Below are 12,401 nucleotides of genomic sequence, written 5' to 3'. Positions count from 1 at the left end.
CGTTTTCTGAAAGGGAAAACTATGGAGTCACTACATTACTCCAACCTTGTAAAATTGTGAGGGGGACCGTGGATTGCAAAGTCGGCAATGACTATAACGTGGATTGCAAAGTCCGTAATTATTGTTACGGTTAGATGCATCCAACACGGCAGCATACAGATATGTTGTACTCAAAGCCGAAGCCAAAGTGAATTAATAAGGTCACACATCCTGAGTCTATGCATGCTAAGTTCTTCAATACCACCCTTATTACATTTTGGGAAACATTTCATGTGTAGTTTTGATGTTTTGGGGGTGTTATTCTTCTCATTTAAATATGATGGTTGGGCAAGTGTCCTAGCTTTGATAGATTAACTTTGCAATGATAACTCCATGGAAAAAATTAAAAAAACAATGAGTTAGATAGGGTCTTTGCAGTCAATTATATCATAACCTGGCATTTTTATCTTCATATGAGAGTGATCTCCTTGCTACCTGCACATTTTTCTTGTCATAGATGTTTACATTCAATGTTTATGATTCACTGACAAAATATGTACCAACCAGAAAATTGTGAATTCACAAATTTAACCAGACCACAGGTGGAACCAGAATGAAAACATTTCATGGTTCCTTGCTGCTGTTCATTAGTTCCATTCATAGGGAAATTTCTAACAAAGCCCTAATACAACAACAGTAATTTATGCTCACAAACTTTTGTTGCCAAAGTAATGCTAAGCCCTGATATCAATTGCAACACACATCAGTGTGTGAAGACTATCTACCATTATCATCATACCAAGTTTGACGAAATTCCGACTAGTAATAGTAGCCAAGTAATTGCAATTTGGAGTATTTCACGTTTGACCCCATGACCTCATTAATATTCATGAAATGAGCACCAACATCAACAGGGATAATCTACTTACTATGGGCCACCCACTCACCAAGTATGGTAATGATTGGTCATTCCCTTGTTGAGTTATTGTGCATACAAACTTTTCATAACGAAATAATGCTAGCCCCCCCCCCCCCCCTATAAACATGCATGATATCAATTGCAACACACATCAGTGTGTGGAGACTATCTACCAATATCATCATACCAAGTTTGACGAAATTCCAATAAATAGTAGCTAAGTTATTGCAACTTGGGAGTTTTTCACGTTTGACCTGTGACCTCATTAATATTATTTAACTTTGAACTCGTATAACTTCGCACACGAAGGTCACATTAGGGTCAACCTATTGACATTTATGATCAGAAGGCACCTTTGACATCTGAAAATAGCATCGAAACTGTAAAAATCCCCAAAACACGAAAAGGTCACCAAAGGTCAAATTGAGGTCAAGGGTCACCCAGATGCGGGTTGACAAATGGATTACATTGAAGCAACTCCCAACCTTAACGGACAGTTCGTTCTCAAGTTATCACAAAAATACTAGTTTTTTATCATTAATTGACCTTTGGTGACCTCGGATCACATGACCGTTAAGTTTGAAAATATTCCCCTATACCATTTGCAACTTGTCCCAAAATATCAACCATGTCACACCTTGGAACTGAGAGTTATTGCATTAAATGTCTGAAAATTAACTTTGACCTCGTATAACTCCGCACACGAAGGTCACACGGGGGTCAACCCATTGACATTTATGATCAGAAGGTACCTTTGACATCTGAAAATAGCATCGAAACTGTAAAAATCCCCAAAACATGAAAAGGTCACCAGAGGTCAAATTGAGGTCAAGGGTCACCCAGATGTGGGTCGACAATTGGATTAAATTGAAGCAACTCCCAACCCTAACGGACAATTCGTTCTCAAGTTATCGCAAAAATACTAGTTTTTTATCATTAATTGACCTTTGGTGACCTCGGATCACATGACCGTTAAGTTTAAAAATATTCCCCTATACCATTTGCAACTTGTCCCAAAATATCAACCGTGTCACACCTTGGAACTGGGAATTATTGCACTAAATGTCTGAAAATTTACTTTGACCTCATAAAACTTCACACACAAAGGTCACCTGGGGTAAACCTATTGACATTTTTGATTGTTGAGGCGTGAATATAGCATCAAAACTGTAAAAATTCAAACATTTTTTTCTTTGCCCATTTTCTCACCGAAAATACTAGTTTTTTAACATTAATTGACCTTTGATGACCTCGGATCACATGACCGTTAAGTTTGAAAATATTCCTCTATACCATTTGCAACTTGTCCCAAAATATCAACCTTGTTACACCTTGGCCCTGGGAGTTATTGCATTAAATGTCTGAAAATTAACTTTGACCTTGTATAACTTTACACACAAAGGTCACCCGGGTGTCAACCCATTGACATTTTTGATCGGAAGGTACCTTTGATATCCAAATCTAGCATCAAAACCAAACATTTTCTTTTTCGCCCGTTTTCTCCCAAACTAAGCACATTTTTTCTAATGTGACCTTTGACCTTTTGACCTTGGTTTCAAATGTAGTTTGATCTGCTGATTCCAAAAATCAACACGATACGTCTGTACAGACATCCTAACTCTGACCGAAAACTTTGACCCCATATAAGTTCGCACACAAAGGTCACACGGGGGTCAACCTATCGATATTTATGATCGGAAGGTACCTTTGACATCTGAAAATAGCATCGAAACTGTAAAAATCCCCAAAACATGAAAAGGTCACCAGAGGTCAAATTGAGGTCAAGGGTCACCCAGATGTGGGTCGACAATTGGATTACACTGAAGCAACTCCCAACCCTAACGGACAATTCGTTCTCAAGTTATCGCAAAAATACTAGTTTTTTAACATTAATTGACCTTTGGTGACCTCAGATCACATGACCGTTAAGTTTCAAAATATTGCCCTAACCAGTTCACAACTTGTCCCAAAATATCAACCTTGTCGCACATTGGCACTGGGCGTTATTGCAGTTTTAGTATTTTGGGTTTTTGGACCATAACTGACCTTTGGTGACCTTTGTGGGCACCAAAAACAATAGGGTTCATCTACTCACTATAGGCCACCCACCCACCAAGTTTGATCATGATCAGTCAATCCCTTGTTGAGTTATCGTGCATACAAGCTTAAGCGTCACACACACACACACACACACACACACGCCAACCTGAATACATAGGTTCCTTTGCTTTCAGCAAGGAACCAAAAAGGAGAGCATATTACAGCTGAGGTCCATCCCACAGGCTATATATAACTCAGAATACTAACAGTCATTTATCTTGATGTGGCAGTCTATGAGTCAATGGTAAATGCTTGGCTTTATATCCAGGGTTATGATAGTCCTAACTCTCACTTTCTGTACATAGTGACAATAAGGCTCTTAGGTTTCTATCACCACAATTACAGCCTGGAATTTTTTTTTTTAATATGTCGACTGTAGCATTGGTTGAAATGTACAAGAAAGAAAAAAAAAACCTAAATGGTTGAAAAGAGAACATCCTACATGCCACAGACAGAACTCGAAACCTCTCATATTCTTGATTCATATGAGTCATATTTTAAAAATGTTAATATAAAGTCCAGCTAAGTTAAGCCAAGCATTGCCTGCTTCCATGGCAACTGCAACATGGTGAAAATTATGGTTAGGCTCCACTGTGGTTAACTATACCGACTTTATAGGTATCTTCTCGATGAGTGACTCAGACCATGAACGTAATTCCAAGCTGACCTGATGAAAAGAAAGATTCAATCCAGACAAGCCTAAGACGACTTACAGAACTTTAAATAGATAATTATCTTTGTGTGATGAAAGCATAGAAACGACCTATTTGAATTCTCCAGTGTTGCATACCATCAACAGGAAGCCTATCCAATGGGGATATAAAAGTATTTCCCTGAGCCCACAGAGTGGTAACCCCTCTGTCAGCAGAGTTTTAAGTGTGCACATTTCTACCACAAACAAAATATGAACATATGGAAAAGACAAGTTGTTTATGAAGCTGTGAATAAAATTTTAATAAATTTTGAAATCGTCGTTTTCAAAGCATAACTCAACTTGTATTCCAGTTGATACTGAACCAGAAACTCAAACGCAAACTCGGAAGCAGATGTTTTGCAAATTGCACTGCTTTAAATTAACATATAGTGTGCATTCATTAGTATTAGTCAATGTGATCAGAGATGTTGGGGCATATTTTTTCTAATTATTCTCTCTCTAAAATTAAAGAAGCGATCGGGAAAAGACGGAAGGCATTGTTATTGCTTAAGAAATTACGTATGAAACTGCCAGGTCACAGATTGAGGGTTTCTCTAAGCTTTTAGACCAATAACATCCTGTTTTCATCTATCAAACCCTCCATGTGTCAGTATAACCCCCCAACATGTTTATTTGTTAACCTTTCTCAAAAGGAAGCACTGGTTAGCAAACTTGCTATAGACATATCAGCTAACAAACTGACAAATACCTACAATTGCAAAGAAAGCTCAGTTTTTCTTAGTCACAGTCCTGTCCACCTTGAAGAGGAGATGGTATAATTACTGTTGCCATAGCGATCCACTTGACAATGAAAATCTATTACTTGGAATGTACAAGTTTACTGTGGAAGTTACCTATTCCCACTCCTCTTAGACAGTGATAGCAACCAATGGCAAAACAATTAGAGGGTTCATTTTTTAGGCTTTTCTGAGATCACTCTGAGATCTATGAATTTTGACAAGCATAATTTCCAGGTCGAAGGCTGTGGGAGCTGAAAACAAATATTGACTACGACTTTCTTGGGCAGACAAGCGAAAAGAGCTGAAATGAAATATTTCAGTAGGCAACAGTCAGGTGCAGGCAGTATCATGATATCTGTTTATATCTTATTCAAAATATTGATAAACAGTTCCTTGTAATAAATTATGTCTACATGCCATACTGCTGCATATGTATGTCCATCTATCTGTTTTTGCATCTTAGTTAACTCACACACAAACCCAACCATCATCACTTGTCTAGCTGTTAGTGTGTCATACAGAATGCGCCCACCCCCCCCTCAACCCAAAGCCAGTAGACACAAACCCATGTCATGAACAACTTCCCACCCCACCCCTCACCTTAAAGCCAGTAGATACAAACTCAACCATCATCATTTGTCTAGGTGTTAGCTTGTCATACAGAACGCGCCCACCCCCGCCCCTCCCTCACCCAAAGCCAGTAGATACAAACCCAACCATCATCATTTGGCTAGGTGATAGAGTGTCATGATCAACTTCCCACCCCACCCCTCCCCCTCACCCAAAGCCAGTAGATACAAACCCAACCATCATCATTTGTCTAGGTGATAGAGTGTCATGAACAACTTCCCACCCCACCCCTCCCCCTCACCCAAAGCCAGTAGATACAAACCCAACCATCATCATTTGTCTAGGTGATAGAGTGTCATGAACAACTTCCCACCCCACCCCTCCCCCTCACCCAAAGCCAGTAGATACAAACCCAACCATCATCATTTGTCTAGGTGATAGAGTGTCATGAACAACTTCCCACCCCACCCCTCCCCCTCACCCAAAGCCAGTAGATACAAACCCAACCATCATCATTTGTCTAGGTGATAGAGTGTCATGAACAACTTCCCAACCCACCCCACCCCTCACCCCAAATCCAGTAGATACAAACCCAACCATCATCATTTGTCTAGGTGATAGAGTGTCATGAACAACTTCCCACCCCACCCATCCCCCCAAATCCAGTAGATACAAACCCAACCATCATCATTTGTCTAGGTGATAGAGTGTCATGAACAACTTCCCACCCCTCCCCCCAAATCCAGTAGATACAAACCCAACCATCATCATTTGTCTAGGTGATAGAGTGTCATGAACAACTTCCCACCCCACCCCTCCCCCCAAATCCAGTAGATACAAACCCAACCATCATCATTTGTCTAGGTGATAGAGTGTCATGAACAACTTCCCACCCACCCCTCCCCCTCACCCAAAGCCAGTAGATACAAACCCAACCATCATCATTTGTCTAGGTGATAGAGTGTCATGAACAACTTCCAACCCCACCCCTCCCCCTCACCCAAAGCCAGTAGATACAAACCCAACCATCATCATTTGTCTAGGTGATAGAGTGTCATGAACAACTTCCCTTGTTTCACTTTGTCTGGAGTGATGTTCCTCCTCTTTCATGCATATATTAGTGCATTGTTCCTGCTCACATTAACTGGGCATACACACCTTTAATACAAACTCTGTTTAGCCCGCATGCATGCATGCACCAGTGTATGAAATTGTTATCTAGCTTTAATTGAAAATGTTAATGTTTCAAAGTAAACTAATTGTTTGAACATCTGTTGTGTGAGTTTCTGACAATAAATAAATTTGCACACAAGTGTATACTGCCTGTATGATTGGTATAAACACACAATAACATTTTATATTTAGGTTTACTCAATTGCTAATTTAGTATCATAAACACTTCGTTGAGTTTAATACAACCCGTGATGTATGTGTTCATAAGAGGGGGAGGGGGGGGGGATCCAACAAGGGCGATTCTCTTTGAAGTGGATTTGTTGCTGCCAAGGACACAGTCCTTATTTCACACCCAAGCTCTCAATGGTACCGTTAGTAGCTTAAACTTGATCAGCAGTACACAATGCCCTTTTGCCCAGCATGTCGTATGCTAAACTAATTAGGTTAGAAGACTCAAACTGGCACAAGGAAACCGTGACCATTCGTTAATTCTGAAGTTTAGAATTTTTCCGATGCGAGCTGATGAGATAGTGATTGTTCTAGCTGGATTTCTTGTGCCTTAAAATTAAAAGGTGTGAAAAGTGTGTGGAATCTGATCAAACTGGGCAGAGCCCAGCTCCTGCAGAACTTATGCTATATGCTATGCTTATGCTTACGTTTACATACAAAGAGTATGGTAGAGGATTTAGTACTGGGTCTTGGGGACTGCCAGCTTCTAGAATGAAAGGATCGGATGGATGGAATTGTACTTAATTTGCATAAACCGGTTATTTAAATAAGAAGAAAGGAGTCTGGTGATATTTACTGGGAGGTTGAATTTGAATAATTTGTATTTGAGACCATTATTCCAGGTTTTATCGAATGCCTTTCCAGCATCAAGGAAGACCCTCGTTGTGTTGAGTTTATTTTTGGAAAACTAGTTTTGATTTATTTATTGCCATTTTCCATTCGTTATGGTTAATTGGTTTGGTAATGGGGTTTTGGTAATCTAAAGTACCATTGAGGGATGGGAGAAGGTTATTGGCATTTCTATGGACAAATTTGTCTATTTCTTCTTTAAAGAGGTTATTGAAATTAGGGTCAGTCGGGAAAGTAAAGATATTATTAAAGGTAGTTGCGAAGAGTTTAATTTGTTCTTTGGGGTTTTGAATTTTGTGCCCCTTTTTATCAATTAAATAATTGTTGCTGATTCCTAGGTTTGGGTTTTCTGTTGGTTTAATGATGGCATTAATTTTTTTTCCAAACCTTTTTTGGGTCTTTTACTTTTGATATGTTATTAAACTCTTTTTCAATGCGTTATTTTCTCTATATTTTAATTTAGTTGCTAATTTCATTGTTGATTCTGTTTATTTTAGTCTTTAGTAAAAAAAATTCTAGTATGTTGGAATTCCCTTCTCAGTTTTCTCCTGGCCTTGATTAAATTAAGGGCTTCATTTGTAAGGGACCAGTTATTATTAACGATTACCTTTAGGGGGCTAAAATTAGAAGTGATTGTTTGTATGACACTAAATAGGAAATATGCAAAATTGTGAAAAGTTTGGACTTTAGAGATGTGCCTGTAGTCTTATTAGTTTTAGGTTGTTGTGTAGAGAAACATTTCATAATACATTGTTGTGTCTGGTAAATGACTGTGAGCGGCCTGTTTCTACTTTCTTGTGAGATTATCTGGTGACCATGGTGACAACAAGAAGCTTGTCTTCAAAGCACTGTCCCTTGTTTAAAGTATGCGAGAGATAAAAAGAAAACATTCATAACTGAAGTTAAAACCTGTCAATGAAAGGATTATCCAGTCCTTAAATTAAAATCGATATTAAACCTCAACGGTGTCAGTTAAACGGTTGTTTTATCCATTTCAAGCAAACTTCGATAAACCTTTTGAAACTGAAAATCGGCCTCCCTTCTTTTTTTTGGGGGGGGGAGCCAGGGGGGTACAATAAGTCAACAGTATCCTCTATCTACAATACCATTTTGGTTTGCTTTTATGCGTTTATTTATATATTATATTTTATAGTTTTCTAAAAATTTCACAACCACAAATGGACCGCTTCCTTCTTTCAAATTTCTATTACTTTTTACTCTCCCAATGAGATGCTCAATTATTTTATTGATGTCTTCATGTTCACTGTCTACAGGCAAGTTTGGCTGCGAAACCTAAAACCACCAAAACGAACCGTGACCTTTTAATCAATTTTGCCAGGCATTATGGCCAAATACCACAGTTGACGTTGACTTGACGTAAGTCAATGTTTTTTCTGGTATGACCAAGCTATGTGGAACAAGCAATTTATCAACGACTACAATCTACTAGACTTGCAGAGTCGTATCAAGAGGGTTTTGAGTTTTGAGTCTTCGATTAAGGTGATTTTTCCCCCCTAAACAAATGGTATTAATAAAACGCTTAAATATGCTTTGCTACAAACATCTCTTACAGATTGGATCAGTATAGGTTCCATTAATTCCCTGACAGCTGCCATTCACTAATAACTCAATAATATATATTGTGTTGATCACAACCTAAGAGCTACGTCTGAAGATACTGTAATCCAAGCATTGGAACTAAATATATTATCCAGACAAGATAATTGAGTATCCTTAGTTCCATATATCTTATCAATTCATCTTCTTTCTCTCTTTTTGGACTCTAAAGCAGACCATTATAAAACAGACAGACACAATACACTGTACTCTCCCCTTGATAATCACCCCTTCTATAAACTGAGCAGCCACTGGCAAAAGAAGTTATGTGTCGGCTTACATGTAAGCAAAAACCGCCGCTTTGCACTGGAGACTAAACATTTGACTGGTCACGTCAGGGGGTCCCTTTGTGGACTACTAATATTGCAGAGTCAAGGAGAAATCATTGCAGTGCTTCTCTTCCTCAACATACAATACATTCATTGAAGATTCCAGACCCCCTAGGGGCTAAAAGGCCACCCCCCCCCGGTAACTTCCACATTTACCACTGTATAATCACTAAATAATTATGTCCCATTGCAACCGAGACACGTTCCAGGAAACAGCACTGATTCCGTTTGATCACATCCTCAGTATTTATTGAAAGTGATTAAGATAATGTTTGATCTTATTGTTTTCTTTATGTTTCAAATGTACCATCGGTGTTGTTCTTCGATTAAAAAAATATAAAAAAATAACAGCGATAGTTGTTAAAACTAACGGAAACGGTGTAAAAACAGTAAAATTTTGAAAACAATTTTGATAAAATGGCTCTCATTTATAAGAGCTAGACCACGCCTAGATGTGAGTATAGTAATGAATATGCAACACTAGACAGTACTGTGTCACCGCTGTAACACATGCACACTACTCAAGATTAGATTCCAATTATGAATTAAAATGTTGAAGTTGTAATCCATCGCTTAGCAGCGTAATAATTACTGCCTCATGCCCTGTATTCATTAGCACCATGGTCCGGCAAAAGTCTTCCGTACTGATAATGTTAATGCACTGCTAAGGTATGTATACTGTTCATATACATACTATACACACTAATCCTGCTAGATACTAGTAGGTTTAGTGATACCGGTTGTTTTTTCTCGCCTAAATTCTTCCTCTGCGTTAGGGTTTATCACAGGACAACTATTTTCAATTTTTCATATCATAGGACTTTAAAAGCAAGATTTTTGCTTAATTGAATATACAATAAAGATGGAAAGTCAGTGTTCCTTCAATCAGCTTCATCAGACCTTGAGCTAATTGCTATAGTGTTAGTAGGGCCTAGGTCTATAATATTAGTAGCCTAGTCACAGGCCTAGTTCTAGTAAAGTTACACTATTAGACCTAGTCAGAGAGAGATAGTAAAGATGATTGAAGGTCTGTGATACCAAGTGTAGTGTTATGCATGACCATAGGCTAGGTTTTGTACACTTATTACTGTAGCATTTTTGGCAAAATTAGTTTGGTGAAACCTCCTCATATTTCATGGTTTGTCAGATAAACAGAATAAACGAAGTTCCATTTTTTGAAAATGTAAAGTTTTAAGTATTTCCTATTGTGATACGCACAGTCACTTTAAGGTGAGACACAAACCCAACTGTCATTATTGATCTACGTGATGGAGACAACTACTATGAACAACTTTCCCAAACAGCTGAGAAAAATCTCAGTTCCATTGGGAGATATATAGAATAGAATACATGTGTATACATCTAGTCACTATTACCTCCTCAAAGGTGTTACCACAATGACAAACACTGTAAGTATAATATTTTGGGATTATTCCATTGTTTACCAGCCAATTGTCTAGCTGTATTCGCTCTGTCTCCCTCCCCCCTCCCCCCCCCCCCCATCTCTTTCTCTATCTCTCTTTCCACACTCTATTTTGTACTTGTCAAAAGGTGGTTACAAAATCTAAGGTAAAAAAAAAATTTTGGTAAACAGAAAATTACAAAATTTGATTGATTAATATGATGGGAATGTTTTCTGATTTTCTGATGTTTTGACAGCTCTGTAGTACCCAGGGACACTCCTGGAATGTTATGGTGTCTGTTTGGTCAAAATTCAATCTCTCCAGGAGAATGAATAAGTCTCCTATTTGACCCTTGGTACAACAGGGTCAGACTCTAGGAAGCGCTCATCCACCTAGACATCTGTCAAGAACAATTAACATCTGAACCCAGAGATCTCAAACACCACATGAGATCTCAAACGCCACATGAGATCTCAAACACCACATGAGATTACCAAACAATAGTGCACCAGGCTTGAAAGTTAAACTGTCACTGTCTGGGGATCTAAATGCAATAACTGTTCATATGAAATGACTTGAATTTTTGAAACACTGTTGAAAATATACCAGAAAACCATGCCATGTCATGAAAACATTTTCACCAAAGGTTTGAAACATATCTGTGCACATTGTTGTTGGTTGTTTTCATTTTTACATACCAGTTACTCTCCAAAAATTGAAAACTGGGCAATGTCAGTTCTCGACTTGCCTAGTTTGACTTCCTGGGGGGGGGGGGGGGGGCACACTAGCATTTACAGATTGTGAGATGCTAATTCAATGCTCAAATAAGAGCAGGCACTGAAATCTCTTAAGTTGTGTTTCAGAATGATCTCTGTCAGATTGGCCCAAGATGATGGTTGAATCTGTGTCCCCTTTAACTTTTTCAGGGTACCTTTTTCTTTACCTTTTCAGGGTACCTTTTATTTCCTTTATTGCAGTTGAAGTCGAGGTATATTGACAACTTGACAAATTTGTTGCAAGATGCAACTTTCTAAGTCAGTTTTGACAGTTCAATCCTGGAGTTCATGTGTCATGGTATAAATACTTTGGTTGACCACTTCATCAAAATCAAAACAGGTCAAACAGCTATTCTTGTCCTTTCTGAGGGGAATCAGCCTGACAATAAAAACAGCATGAGTTTCTAAAAATCTGACAACTTTCCACCCCAATAAAATTGATTTTGCCTTTCTTTAAATTCAGTCATTCAGTCAGGGTGGGTATTGAAACCATTTTAGAACCGAGAAACTGCATTATTTACTTAATATTATTTCTTGGTTAGTTATATTTTCCAGTTATATCCCCATTTTCTTGATGTCTTTACTGTGGATGTATGTGAAAGATGATTGGGCTAAAGTAGAGTGTAACGATTCAGATAAAATACTTTAAATTATTTCTACATGATTTTCTTGCAGGTAATAGGATATATACCTTTTTCTCTTCTGTCATATTGTCACTTTTCACTTGTTTTATTTTAGGTTTGTTTCTTTCAGTGATATTTTGCAACATACTAGATTACTATGAGACATTCCAATCAATATATTTCTTTTCTTGACAATAAAACTTGCCCTCAAAATCCTTAAATATTTGGCAATGGTACAGTGTCTCATCTGTACGTGTATACGCTGTACAGTGTACAGTGTATACTCTGCATAGTGTACTGTATACTCTATACAGTGTACAGTGTATAGTGTACAGTGTCTCTGTATCATCTTTCAGAGGTGTTCCCTACACGTTCTCTCTGTAGCTTACCATGAATATATCTGACTTGGTCTCCATTCTCCACCGGGAATGCCTCTCCCTGCTTGATGTGGAGATAAAATACATACTTCTGTTTCTCACCGCCGGGGTTTGTCGTCTGAGGTGGAGAGCCAGCTGAGTTTGGACTGTGACCTGCATCCTCTCCGACTGTCAATAGCAAACAATGAAACAGCAACTGTTAACGATATGACTCTAATTAGCATAATCAATATGAATATTCAT

General features: G+C 38.3%; 1 protein-coding gene across 4 annotated transcripts in view; it reads right to left on the bottom strand.

Moving 5' to 3' along the window:
- The window catches only part of LOC139974892 (fibronectin type-III domain-containing protein 3A-like), a 117,482-nt gene that overhangs the window by 49,533 nt on the left and 55,548 nt on the right, over positions 1 to 12,401 (bottom strand). For all 4 annotated transcript variants that reach the window (XM_071982409.1, XM_071982413.1, XM_071982410.1 and 1 more), the window contains one exon: positions 12,171 to 12,326. In XM_071982409.1, the coding sequence (XP_071838510.1) occupies positions 12,171 to 12,326 (156 nt within the window). The remainder of the gene's footprint in view (positions 1 to 12,170; positions 12,327 to 12,401) is intronic.

This window comes from Apostichopus japonicus, chromosome 10, assembly GCF_037975245.1.
Source record: "Apostichopus japonicus isolate 1M-3 chromosome 10, ASM3797524v1, whole genome shotgun sequence".
NCBI classification, from domain to species: Eukaryota; Metazoa; Echinodermata; class Holothuroidea; order Aspidochirotida; family Stichopodidae; genus Apostichopus; species Apostichopus japonicus.
The sequence above is the reverse complement of the archived record's forward strand: the minus strand, read 5'-3'. Positions and strand labels throughout refer to the sequence as shown.